Consider the following 14,319-nt stretch of genomic DNA (forward strand, 5'->3'; position numbering starts at 1 on the left):
TTACTATTGGCTATTTCAATTTGCAATAGCCAATAGTAAACTAGCATTGTACCCGCCCTCTGCTGATGGACCTGATGGAGAACTGCAGCAGAGGGCGGGTACAATGCTAGTTTACTATTGGCTATTGCAAATTGAAATAGCCAATAGGAATCTAGCAATGCATTCCAATGGGCAAAAACGTTTTTTGTTTTTTTTCTATTCTGACACGGCTCCGTGTCAGAATAAAGAAAAAAAAGAAAAATCAGTGTTTCTCCCCTGGGCGGCCAGGAGCGGTAGGCTCCCAGAGCGCCTGGGAGATTATTTTTTTTTCTTTTACGGCAGCAGAACCGCCGGACAATAGAAAACTGTTGGGCGGAGCTAGCTGTCATTGCTAGCTCCGCACAATCGTTATCTATTTACTTTTTTAAAACTATTTTTCTGTTCTGCTCGGTCCGATGGACCGAGCAGAACAGCCGAGCCGAATGACGCTCAGCGGCATTCGCCTATTCACTCACTGCTGTTCGGCATCTATGAGAATAGGCCGAACAGCAGTGAGTAGCCTGCCGGAGGTTGGGCTCAGCCGATCCAGATGTTGGATCGGCTGAGTCGAACTCCTTCTGCACTTCGCGTCAGCCGAACATGCTGAGCATGTTCGGCCGACCCGAAGCCATGCGAAGCAAGCCGATGTACGGCTGATTTCAGCCGATATACAAGCCTGAAGTGAATAGCCGAACAGTGTTCGGCTCAGTTCACTTGGGGTCGGTTGTTCACTCGGCTGCCCTCGGCAGCTTAGTGAATAGACCCGTTTGTTTCAGTTTGTATACACAGCCGGCTAGCAATTTACAAAACATTGTTGAGCTGCTGTTGAGCTGCTGTTGAGCTGCTGTTGAGCTGCTGTTGAGCTGCTGCTGGCTGTGTGACTGTCACAGCTCTGCGATCACAGCAATCAGCTCTCACTGTGGTGACAGAACTGTGACCACCTAATCTGCTGTTGAGGGTCTGCCTCGGACCCTGAGAGACCCATCAACAGCAGTAACTCCCTTCACGGGCCAGCACTCATTGTACCGATTGACGGGATCATCCCGTCACCGGTTGTTAATGAACTGAGGGTGAGGGGATAATTCCATCATTGGCCGGAAAGGGGATGAATCAAGATTTGAGCATATCTATGGCAAGAGAAGGACAAGTAAACATAAAAGGAGAACCTGCACCAATGATTGGGGTAACTATAATACCATTTAACAAATTTAACATTTTCTTGCTTCACAGGGTTCCTGTGTGATGCTATACACAACTGCTGGGCTACTCCTGAACATTATTTCCCCAAGAGAGTTCATTGACTTCTCTTACACTACCAGCTATGAAAATGGACTTTTGACTTGTGGTAATTTTTACTTTGTCTACGGTATTATTATACACTGAATGGCCAAAAGTCTGTCAACACCTGACCATTATACTTATATAAGCTAGCTGGACATCCCATTCCAAAACCATGGGCATTAATATTGAGTTGGCATCCCTTTGCGCCTTTAACAGTATCCATTCCTCTTGGAAAGCTTTCCAAAAGATTTTGGAGGGTGTCTGTGGGAATTTGTTCAGAGCATTTGTGAGATCAGTTACTGATGCTGGATATGAAAACCTGGCCCGCAATCAGTGTTCAAACTCATCCCAAAAGTGTTGAATAGGCTTGCAGACAGGCTACTCATGATAGGTTACAACAGACTTGTCATACTATGACTTTATGGACCTGGCTCTGTGTACGCTCTGACTCTGCTGACACTATCCTTCCTTCTAAAGGTGGCAACCTCTGTTGCTCATGGTCCCTGTGTGTTTACTCCTGTCATGGACTACAATCTTGCGTTTACTTTACTAATTTGTATTTAAATTATAGGGGTCTATTCACAAAGCTGCCGTAGGCAGCCAAGTGAACAACCGACCCAAAGTGAAGTGAGCCGAACACTGTATATCGGCTGAAATCAGCCGTACATCGAGTGGCTTCGGGTCGGCCAAACATCCTCAAGATGTTCGGCCGACCCGAAGTGCAGAAGGAGTTCGACTCAGCCGATCCAACACCGAACCAGTGAGTGAATAGCCGAATGCCGCTGAGCAGCATTCTGCTCGGCTATTCTGCTTGGTACCTCTGTGGTATCGAGAAGAATAGAAAAACAGTTAAAAAAGTAGAAAAAACAAAAATAGAAAACGATTGGGCGGAGATAGCAGTGTAAGCTACCTCCGCCCAACTGTTTTCTATTGGCCGGGACCAGCTGTCATTAGAATTAGAGCTTGTCGGAGCTGGCGGGGATATGAAAGCCGACTCTGCTAAGCTCTCATCCTAATGATTACCTGCTAACCAGGGAAGCCCAGGTGTCATTACACATAGAACCTGGCAGAGCTGCTGTGATTTTACAGCAGCTTCGACGGGTTCTCAGTGTAATGATAGAACGGCGTCTCTGGTAACCAGGGGCGCTGATCTCTCTGCCAGCCGTGAGATGACGGCTGGCTCCGCCCAGCTGTCAGAAGCAGGCTGTCGGCCGGCTGTTCGGCCAGCATCGAATTTCCCCTTGGCTCAGTCGAGCCGAAGAATATGGCTTCTGTTCAACTGAGTCCCTCGGCCAACTCCGGGGGCTGTACGGGCTATAGTGAATAGCCCATACAGCAGCCCTGAACCGAATGGGTCCTGGGGCCGAAGCTACGCGAAGGATCAGCCGAAGCTACGGCTAGATCCTTCGGTAGCTTTTGTGAATTGAACCCATAGTCTATCACAGGAGTGAGCTTGGAATGGTGGCTACTTTACAACACACACAGGGGCCATGGGGAACAAAACTAGCCACCCTCCAGGTGGAAGGACAGTGTCAATACCAATTCAGAGATGAATTGAAGATCTACATATGAGTGATACACAAATAGGATACATTTTTGTTAATAGTTAAGATACTTCAATGTATTTTTAAGATTTAACACCTGAGTTTCGTGTAACTTTAAGACAACGGTGTTATAAGTGTCATTGGTAGTGTTACCCCAAAAAAAAACAAATCTACAATGTTGCATTTTTGTGCTCTGGGTTTTAAGTCCAAACTCTAAGGCCTGGTTTACACTGAGCGTTTTGTAGCAATTTTTTTGCCCTAAAAAACGCTTAAAATATACATAGACTCAATAGGAAACGCTTGCTGTGTTTTTGTGCGTTTTATGTGCATTTGCTCATTAACATCAATGAGCTACAATCTGCTTACAAAAATGTACGGTTTGATTTATGCACATAAAAACGCACACAAAATGTGCATCAAAAAGGCGCACGAATGCTGTTGCCTAGGTCCGATCCCAGCCTTATATATTAGAAAAGCCTATTTACTTGAAAAAAAATATATACAAAATTAATTTTTGGCACAGTGTCACTCTGATAAGGATAGCTTCAGTTGACATCTCTGTATAACTTGAAACAAAAAATGAATATATACAAATCTTCACAAATAATACTTTCATGATAAAAGGATCATAACAGTGTTACAAATCCATTGTTTGTTTCCTCTCTCACACAGGCGTAAGCATCGAACATGAAAACGTCCATCCAAATTGTGTCCGTGGGTTTAATCACCCTTGTGGCTGGTTTTGTGTGCCTCTCCAGGACTGCCCTGAGCACAGCTTTCTGACTGGTTACATACAGACAGAACTGAGGGGGATGATTCCGCAGAGCACTGTTGACTTTGCGATGGCCGGTTCACTTGTGAATTTCTATAGTGATCTCAGGAAAGCATTAAAGAAGTCGTAGAGTTTTTAGACAAACCAATATCACATACTGGAGGTCAAATACTGTTTTCCTTTTAAAACTATAACCACAATAACAATGCATTTTGCAGACAGTCAATGGGTCACAAAAAAGAACAACATGGCCTTGATGCTTGGTGCTCAGAGTAATGAGGCCTCCAGTCCACGTTCATATCTAAGGTAGTGTGAAGCAAACACATTGCTCAGCACCTGTATATCTTGAGCTTGACACATACCTCATACAACGGCAAGCTCTGTACACACCTCATACACCAGACTGTTCTATATACACCTCATACACCAGGAAGCTCTATATACACACCTCATACACCGGACTGTTCTGTATACACCAGGAAGCTCTATGTACACACCTCATACACCAGATTGTACTATACACACCTCATTCACCAGACTGTTCTGTATACACCTCATACACCAGGCAGCTCTATCTACACCTCATACACCATGCAGCTCTATATACACACCTCATACACCAGACTGTTCTATACACACCTCATACATGAGACTGTATTATACACACCTCATTTACCAGACTGTTCTATACACACCTCATACACGAGACTGTACTATACACACCTCATACACGAGACTTTACTATACACACCTCATACACCAGAATGTTCTATACACACTTTATATACCAGACTGTACTGTACACACTTTATATACCAAACTGTACTATACACATGTCATACACTCCCTTTGGCATTCATGTATAAAAGACCTGTGTGTCCGATTTTATTTCATTAGGTCTTCAGAATAGCAGGTTCTTTTTAGTTGAAGAGTAAAAGAATATATATTTTATGATATATCTATAAATATATATAATATTTTGCTGGCTGAAATGTATTTTTTTAATGTTTGGTTGCACACGCTTCTTCAAATGCCTAGCTAAATATATAGTACTTAAAGGAGAACTATGACATGAGTGATTTCCACTCACCTCATAGTTCTAAGCCGACCTGTGACAATGAGACTGTCACAGGTCGGCTCAGTAGATCGGGAGGTGAGGGAACACATACCGGGTTCCCTCACCTCTCGATCCTGTCACGGCTCTCTGCCGTGACAGGGGGAGGGGCTGGATTCCCCTCTCCCCGCTCCGATCTGTCAGCGCTGACTGGCGGAACGGACGGGGGAGGGGGCGGGTACAGATGGCCCTGCCTCTAGATAGGCAGAGCCAGCTGTCACTCACGCAGCTGGGCGGATCTCGTCATCTAAGTCAGGATCCGCTTCAGGTGCGGCGTCTCAGTATACCGCGAGCTGTAGCTCGCGGTATACTGAGCTTAGGGTAACGGGAGGACGCTAGTTGGTGTCCTCCCGTTACCCCAAGGAGAACTATGGGGAAAAACACTGACCCCATAGTTCTCCTTTAAGAAATTACTAAAATTCTACTGATGTACTACAATGTAAAATACCAAGGATATAAAGTATAATGCATTCAGATCTGGTTGCTTTTAAAATTCATAGAAAACCTGTCACCTTCGCACAGTGCAGATTGCCCTTTTGTGGACCAGTGATTATACGAGAAAGCCAAATATTTCTGCTACAATCAATGCTTTATGTATATTGGCCAAGCCTAGTGATTGTTAGTCATAACATGTTATAGTGATACAATGGGTTCTTAGGCCCCATATGTAAAAGTGTTTCTTGCTTCAATTATCTCCTTTCTGTCCTCAGTTTTTTTCGGCACGGCGTGTACAGTTCATCATTTAATGGCTGTATATATTATGTTAATGGTAATGCTCACTGGCACTTTGGTAGTTGGTTGGCACCTTAACGGCTCATTTACACTTTTCCATTGTGGTGACTGAGAATGGGCTCCAAAAGTGGCAAACAGTGTGTGACAAGCATACAGTGTAAAGAGACAATGCCTCTGCCACATATATTTATCTTAAATTTATTTTAAAAAATATACAAATATTAGGTTATCACCAGAATATAAACCACATGTGAGAAGACTACACATTTAAAAACATATAAGGACCACCAACTATTGTATAAGTCCTATCAAAAAATGTCCATAGAAGAAATTGTGTCTTGTTATAGGGCAAAGGAAATCCCAGAATGGCAAAAAAGGGATTTTTGCAAAGTACTAAAACTGTGAAATCCAATGTTGTAGCACCCCACTGTCCATACATAGTTTTATACGGTTGATAAATGTACCCGGTAATCTGAAGCCATTCCATGTATTGAATTTTTATTATTATTTAGCAAAATGTTGGCTCCAATAGTAATTATGTTCTAATTTGGTACATAACCCTGTTGTTTCTCTATCTTTTTCAGGACAAACATTAGTTCATATCCATGCCAATATGCCTATTATTAAATGCATATTGTCCACACAACAGAGTTCCAAAGCATTATTGCCAAGTTATTATATAACCATTTACAACGAGGGCTAATCAGCTTCACCGCTGCGTATAGTTGGTGTTACTCCAAGACAAATATGCTAATGTAGCTCTCCTTGTAACAAAAGTGAAATATATGTCCGAGTGACACCGATGTCATGATGAGTATAGCACTGTATATAACCATTGTTCACAGTGTTTGCGACATGTAGCCGCTAGTCACTGAAGTGTCAGTGAGCACTGACAAGTCAATACCTGAGGGCTTAGGGTTCAGATGCTTCAAGGATCACTTGTGATATTGAATGCTTATCATTAAGAAAGACTGCACTCATGGACACTGTTCCAGCACTTAAAATTGCTCCTGCCACTGTATATAGGCCTCATATGTTTTATAAATAATTTTATGTAATCCCAATATTGTTTCCTAAAAAATGGTTACGTTGTCAAACATTTGCATTCCTCCTGTTTGATGACATAAGCATTTTACTTACAGTGTTAGCTAATGTTGTGTCTGTATAATGCTCTGTTGTTTCTGGTATTTACCCTTTTTAATTATTATTTAAATAGTTTAAGCAGAGCTGACTAAAATAGCCCACACCACCACCCAGACAATAATGCTCCCCTAAATACATAATTGGAAAAAGGAGTGCTTTCTTTCACCAAACACTCCAATACATGGACACTGGTCACATGAGCACTGCCAAGTATGGATTCTGCAGCAGTTATAGACACTGATGACCAGTCATATGATCTGGTGACCATCCACATAATCTCTGCTAAGCAGGGAGCCTGCAGCACTGTTGGACTCTGATTACATGACCTCTGCCAAGTAGGGATTATGCAGCAGTGATGGACAATGGTGACCAGTCACATGATGGTCACTGTTGACCAGTCACTGGTCACCAGTCACTTGACCTGGTGAGCCCACAGTACCGATGGGCAATGGTCACATTATCTTTACTAAGCAGGGGGCCTGCAGACCTACTTTCTGTTGCAATATCAATTGTTTGAGCACGTCTTTTACAATTTAGTAGTGTAAGGGAGCAAGACAGTCATGGTGGGGAGATTGTTATTTCTGTTTAGGCAGATGTTAATTTATTTTGAAGCCGTGAATTTTACTTCATATACTGTATGCTTGCAATTATACAGATCTCAGAGATTATTTTATATGTTTTGAATATACAAAGACTGTAAAATGAGTAAAATAATTATATTAAAGTAATACTAAATTCTGCATTTAAATCTTAAAAAATACATTCAAGTACCCTAACTATTAACAAAAATGTTTCTTATATGTGTATCACTTGGCTGTAGATCCTCAAATCATCTCGGAATTGGTGCTGACACTGTCCTTCCTTCTGGAGGGTGGTTACTTTTGTTCCCCATGGTCCCTGTGTGTGTTGTAAAGTAGTCACCACTCCAAGTTCACTCCCTCATATTTAGTTAGCTATATTGTATTAAAGTTATAGTCCATCACAGGAGTGAGCTTGGAGCAGTGGCTACTTTACAACAGACACAGGGACCATGGGGAACAAAAGTAGCCACCCTCCAGAAGGAAAGACAGTGTCAGCACCAATTCAGAGATGATTTTAGGATGAGCCGAGTGATGCACAAATAAGGCCCAGTATTGTTAATAGTTGGAGTACTCAAATTTATTTTTAAGATTTGACTCCTGAGTTTAGTGCCACTTTTAGTGTCACTTAAACAAAAAATGTTTATTCTTTACCGGTTGTGTTCCAATGCTGGCTTCTGCGTGAGACCACTCATTTCAAGTACACACTAACATGAAGTTTGGGTGTGTTGTATATAAATAAATATATATCAAATTTGCCGGTCAGGAAAAACCCGGAAAAGGGAAAAGGGCTTTGTTACCCTATTTACCATGTGGTATCAATAGGGAGGCATCTTTATCAATCGGAATTCCTTGTCCTTGCCGTTGAGGATGCAAAATCATTCTCTTCCCGCTCAAGCTCTTGTATGTTCCAGTGGGAAACTGTGTGCTGAACAAATCAGGGAAAGAGGGTGAGACTTATTGGAAGAATGAATCTTTGTGGGGAGTAAGGTTGACTCATTCCTTAGGTGTTGCCTGATATTTCAGTTAAACTGCAGTGGATGAGCTGTGCTGATGTAGACATGAATGGAGTTTAGTGTTAAATGCCATTCAGATCCTTGTATTACCAAAAAGCCCATTTGTTTGGCAGTCTTCGTGCAAGCAACTTGCTCCCATTAGAAATGGAATTTGCAATTTAAGAAAAGGCTGTTTTAGCTGATCAAAAATATATGACTTTACCATGTCGTTCCTACAAGTAGTAATATATGTTCTTGTGAAACTGTTAATAGTAACCTCTTTCCAACTGATTGTTATATTGAAGATCAACCCTATTTTTCAGGGAAGTTGTGTCATTAGGGCTCCTCGGGAGGCAGATTTATCTATAAAAGGGTGGAGCTATGCCCAGATATGGGTGTGGGTACAAGGATGTGGATGGAAATGCTGACCCTCAGTCTGAATCCTGCTGTGCATGGGATTTACAAGAGGCTTTTTTTTTTCAATCTATTACGTTATCTATGCATCTATTTTTATCTTAATCAGTTTTATTGTATATCAAACATATACATAAATAATTGCTGTTATATATTTAATTGTGCTATAATTTATTATTTTATTTAATGCTTTTGCTATCTAAATGTAATATTTTAGAGATCAGCTTGTGTTCTGTCTTGTTTCTTATCCAATAAATTAGTGTACCATACTACTGTATGTTTGCATTTATTTCACTGTTCCTGTCTTTCATATATTTTGTGAGATCAGCTTCTGTTGTTGTAATTATCGAGCGTATTCCCCAAGAAATATAAGGAAAATGCACCCAAGCTTGCCCATCTATCATTGTTCGGTGCTGAAAAATTCTACCTCGCTTTCTCCTTCAATGTAATGTTTATGAGGGGGCTGGGAAGGTATGCTTACCACCATAATTCTGTCTGTACTGTGCTCACAGATCTCATTAACACTTATAAACTAGATGAGCACACTGTCTGTCCTAACAAAGGGTCAAAGACCCCAAGGCTTGGGAGGTGTATTGTGTGGCAATACACTGTCTTGTCTCTCCAGTCTGTCCCCTAATTGCATATTAAAAGCTATTCTAAACAATAGAAGCTGTCTTCAGAGTCATACAGAATGTATAAACTTGCTCCAAAGTTGAATGTATAAACCTGCTAGAAAGTTAATAAATATTTGTTTTGATTATATTTAGTAGGGATGCACCGATACTAGTATCGGTATCGGTGCCGATAGAGTATTTGGGTGAGTACTCATACTCGCCCAAATGCTCCGATACCTAGCATGAGTACTTCCTGTATCAGGAAGCCGGGCAGCTCGTCATTACACGCTGCCCGGTTTCCTTATTGGCCGGGAAACTGCTCCATGCTCTCTCGTCACTTGTGATGAGAGAGCATGGAGCCGACTTCCCGGCAAATCAGGAAGCCGGGTAGCGTGTAATGACGCGCTGCCCGGCTTCCCGATTGGTCAGAAAGCTAGCCAATCCGGAACCAGGGTGCCGTGTAATGACGCAGCCTCGGCATTCTGATTGGCTGGGAAGCCGGCGTCACGCTCCCTTGTCATCTCATGAATCATAATATTAAGAAACTGACCTAAAATCATTAGTTTGTATTGCTTTAGAAAAAATTTGACCTGGTCCTTTAAGAAAAAGTATCGGTAATTGGTATCGGCGAGTACTTGATCAAAAGTATCGGTACTCGTACTCGGTCTTAAAAAAGTGGTATCGGTGCGTCCCTAATATTTAGGTATGCTGTGTGAATGGGAACACAAAACAAGCATAGAGTGAGGTTTCTCAAATTTGACTATAAAAAAGGAAATACACTTTAACTCAGCTGCAGGTTTCCTTAACACAGTTCAATAAGTTCCCCGAATAGAATCAGTTCACTAAATGACTGTACTTGTTACCTGCTTGTTCACACCAGCCAGCACGCTTTATGCTCACTATAACTTGTGCATGTTGGTGTGCATTGTGTAGGGGTAGTGTGATGCATTGCTACAAAGCATCACACTGTTTACTTTTTAAAATTTTTCACCTTTATTGAAGTGTCCAAAATGACACTTCATTCAACATTGTGCACTGCAGCACGTTGCTCCATGCTGTAATGCATAAAGTGCATTACACTGCGTACATGCTGACGTGCTGTGTTTTTACACTACGTACTTCATTGCAGTGTTGTATAAAGGCTGGACATGTACATAGTAATACAAAAAGAACCTAATAATTCATGATATTGGAATAATATGCTAGTTAGTTTTCTGGTATTGAATAAAAATATTTCTATTAGTAATTCAGCTCTAAACATTATTAAATCCATACAACCATGTAAGCGTTTTGTGCCCTACTCTGTCAGAATAGCAGCAATGTAAATATAATGTACAGTATATCTTTCATGATTGTGAACCTTAGTATTTGTAACAGCAGTGTGTGTCACTGTGATCTTTGTCACCATACATTCTTTTGCATGTTTCTTTGCAATTACCTCTGATATGAGTAATCAGATTACAATTTTATTACTACAATTCCATAGTAGTCACACACATCTCATTAGCTCACATAAACTTTGAGGGTTATTCACAAAGGATCCAGCCGTAGCTTCGGCTGATCCTTCGGTTGTCTTTGGCTATTCACTATAGCCCGTACAGCATCCAAAGGCGGCTGATCGGCTTAGCCGAGCCGAAGGCATAAGCTTCGCCTCGAATGAGCCAAACTGACAGTCGAAGCCTGGAGAAAGGTCCTGCTACAAGACAGTAGCAGGTGCCGGCCAATAGGAAACAGTCAGGCGGAGCTAGCTGTCACTGTCACTCCGCCCAATTGTTTTCTTAAAGTATCTTTACTTTTTAATTTCACTATGTACATTTTTTTAACCTTTTTTTTCTACTATTTTCACTATTTTCAATTCTGTTCGGTACCACGGAGGTACCGAGCAGAATAGCTGAGCCGCTCGGTGTATAGGGGTGAATGGCAGCGAGTGATCTGCCGGAGCTTCGGCTCAGCTGATCCAGATGTTGAAGTCCTTCTGCACTTCGTCTCAGCCGAACATGCAGACAATCAGCTGTAGAAGTGAATAGCCGAAGTTAGAAGTGAAATGAATAGCCGAAGAAGTGAATAGCCAAAGAATAGTGTTCGGCTCACTTCACTTTGGCTGGGTTATTCACTCGGCTGCCTTCGGCAGCTTTGTGAATAACCCCCTTTGTCTTGATATTTTCACTATTCTCTGATGACTGTCTAATGTTCCATATAGAAACAATGCTATATTATTTCTGTTATGGTACTTGTGTCTGCATAAGGCCCCATTCACACCTGAGTGTTTTGTAGCTCGATTGCCTAAGCACTAGAGTGCTCAACATCTGAGCATTCTGTGCCTTGTAGCAAAATGCCTGTAGCTCAAAAAAGTACATGAGCTTCTTTTGGAGCCAACTCGGATATCTGGACTCCAAAAAACTTTAATAGGAAAAATGCTAAAAAACATGCTTAATGCACATGTATCACATATTCTCTTACCTATCATCCAGGTTTTTATTGGCTAAAAATAATAATAAACAAAATCAACTGAAGCAGAAAAATCCCCCAAAAACATAGAAAGACCTTAATAGGAACCTTATTAAGAATGGTCACTAATCCATGGGAAGGATGCCCTTGAACTAGAGAGAGTTCAGAGAAGGGCAGCAAAAGTAATGAAGGGGATGGAAGGCATGAGTTATGAAGATTGCTTACAGAATGTACTCTTGTTCTCCTGGGATATGATATGACGGGTGATATGATTACAATTTACAACACAGCATACCTCCCATCTGTACCTCATAGGGCCGGGCTGTCCCTCATTTGGAACCAAATCCCTTTGTACCCCCGCTTTCCTTCCCAGTTGTTCCTCATTTTGGTCCGATGTAAAGATATCTATGAAAAGGTTCTATTTAACTACCAAAAGTATTATTCTGCACTAAAACGTTTATCTTATCTCTTTATTATCTAGATTGTTCCAAAAGCCAGTATAAAGGAAAAGTAATGTTGAAATAAAGATTAGATTTAACCAATCATTTTTGGCATATACTGTACATTCTTTATGGTCTGCATTACTGTGGTGTGTTCATTGTCTATATACATTGTGCTGGAAGGTGTCCTTTTTTTGAATCTTGGAAAGTTGGAAGGTATGCCCTTGAAGACCTACCAAAGCTAATCCATGCACTTACAGTATATCCTCCCAATTGGTTTGTTGCAATTCTTTGTATGCAGGTACACCAGAAAAGGTCTAGCAACCATTACAGTCAGTGCCAAATGCTGGAGCTATACTGCTTCAAAATCCACCCTGATGTTCACACATTACCCTGTGTCTACACACCCTACATTGGTTGCCAATAAAATAACGCATTCAGTTTAAGAATGGTTTGTTGACTTTCATAGAGCTCAATAACCATGTCTGAAGGTTACATGGATGTCATATGTCCCATCTAATCTCTTGGACATTTTTAGAATGTATTTGATTATGATACTTAGGTCTCACATGCGCTAATACAGCGGAATTCACTCTCTACTTCTGTCTAACCCTGCTTATGTATATTAAAAGACTAAAGACACTTGTTAATTTAATCCTAATGGATTAGTCATTATTTACAATATTATTTTCATATTTAAAATGTTTTGAAAATGCTTTATGGAGAAAACACAATACATATACTACTATTACTATTATTATCATTATAATAACATAAACTGAGCAAGGTATTTGTGCCATTAAATTGACCGAGAGAGATATTTCAGTATTTTAGTATATATCATGTTGTTCCTTAAAGACTGCAGCATGAAAGAATGTGTGCAAGCCAAATAAATAAGAATACTTATTACATGAAAAACATATTCTATAGAATTTTGCTATTTTCTAGTAGTTAATTCCAGATAGTAGTTTACAAAAAGAGGTGCGGGGAGATTCATTTGAAAAAAGGGAGCGCTGTGCCTGCTTAAAATTTTTTCTTATACTAAAATGTTCTGATCTGAGCACATTTCAAAGTTAAATGTTAAATTCCTTATTGCTTTGATGTAAATGTATCCAAAATCATGAGATATTTACAAGAAATAACTTTGATTAGAGGCCCATTCACTTTGGCAGCTGTGCTACAAGGCACAGCTTCTGGTGTTCGGTGCCTGGCAGAGTGCTAATGCAATGATCTCAGCACGTTGTACTGTTTACTTTTTTTATTTAGAACTTTATTAAAATGTCACAAGTGACATTTCATTAAAGGAGAAGTATTGAGAGAGTAAAAGTTACTCTTCCCAAAACTTAGAGCCAGCATATGGCACTGCAGGTGTCACATGCCGGCTCTATAGATTGAGAGCTGAGCGATCACAAACCGCTGATCACTCATCTCATGGTCTTCTCCCTGCAGAGAGAGGTGACTGCAAGTCCCTGCTCCCGGCAGGGATTCCCCCCTCCCCTCTCTGTTCCTCCAGCGCTTATTGGGGAAGCGGACAGGCCAGAAGGCATACACATCTGGCTTTGGCCCTAGAGAGGCACAACCAGCTGTCAATCAGGCAGTGGGGTGGATCCCAATGCTATTGTCAGGATCTTTACAGACTGCAGCATGGCTCTGCGCTGTCAGCATACAGCAGGCTGTAGCCCGCTAGATGCTGACTTTGGGTCACAAGAGTATATTAGTAAATGTAGGACTAAAACCAAAAAACAGGTTTAGCTTTAGTTCGCTTTTAAGTTCTGTGGGCACAGTGCATTGCAAGGAGGTTGTACCATGCTGTATTCCACTGCATTGAAAAAAATTACTGCATGCACACCACCACAATACAGTGTTGTTAATTGTGCCCATCCATGACCAGGCAAATTGCCTTGTCTTGCATTGGGGCTGTGCTGGAAAAATGACCAGCACTGCCCCAATACATGTACTGTGAATGGGCCCTCAATCTGAATCTGTATTTGTAGATTTCCCCACTGTGTTTAAAACGCATGCTGTGCAATTTTAATTTTCTACTGCTGCAACACTGAGCATTTAAATTGCATTGTACAACATTGAGTTCCTTAACATTAATCTAGGACAAATGATTACTTAATCCTGAAATACTGCCAGTTGTCATGCTTGTAAACAGTGTTATCTGATTATTACTTGAGATTCATTCCTGAAAGACTTGCAATCAATTGACCTTCACACATGGCA

General features: G+C 41.1%; 1 protein-coding gene across 1 annotated transcript in view; it reads left to right on the plus strand.

Moving 5' to 3' along the window:
* Positions 1 to 3,803, plus strand: part of STARD4 (StAR related lipid transfer domain containing 4) — a 23,496-nt gene extending 19,693 nt beyond the window's left edge. The window contains exons 5-6 of the mRNA XM_018563769.1: positions 1,249 to 1,363; positions 3,516 to 3,803. Coding sequence (XP_018419271.1) covers positions 1,249 to 1,363; positions 3,516 to 3,745 — 345 coding nt within the window. The 3' untranslated portion in view covers positions 3,746 to 3,803. The remainder of the gene's footprint in view (positions 1 to 1,248; positions 1,364 to 3,515) is intronic.
* The last annotated feature ends 10,516 nt before the right edge of the window (positions 3,804 to 14,319 follow it).

Source organism: Nanorana parkeri, unplaced genomic scaffold, assembly GCF_000935625.1.
Source record: "Nanorana parkeri isolate BGI_ZX_2015 unplaced genomic scaffold, ASM93562v1 scaffold693, whole genome shotgun sequence".
In the NCBI taxonomy this organism is placed as follows: Eukaryota; Metazoa; Chordata; class Amphibia; order Anura; family Dicroglossidae; genus Nanorana; species Nanorana parkeri.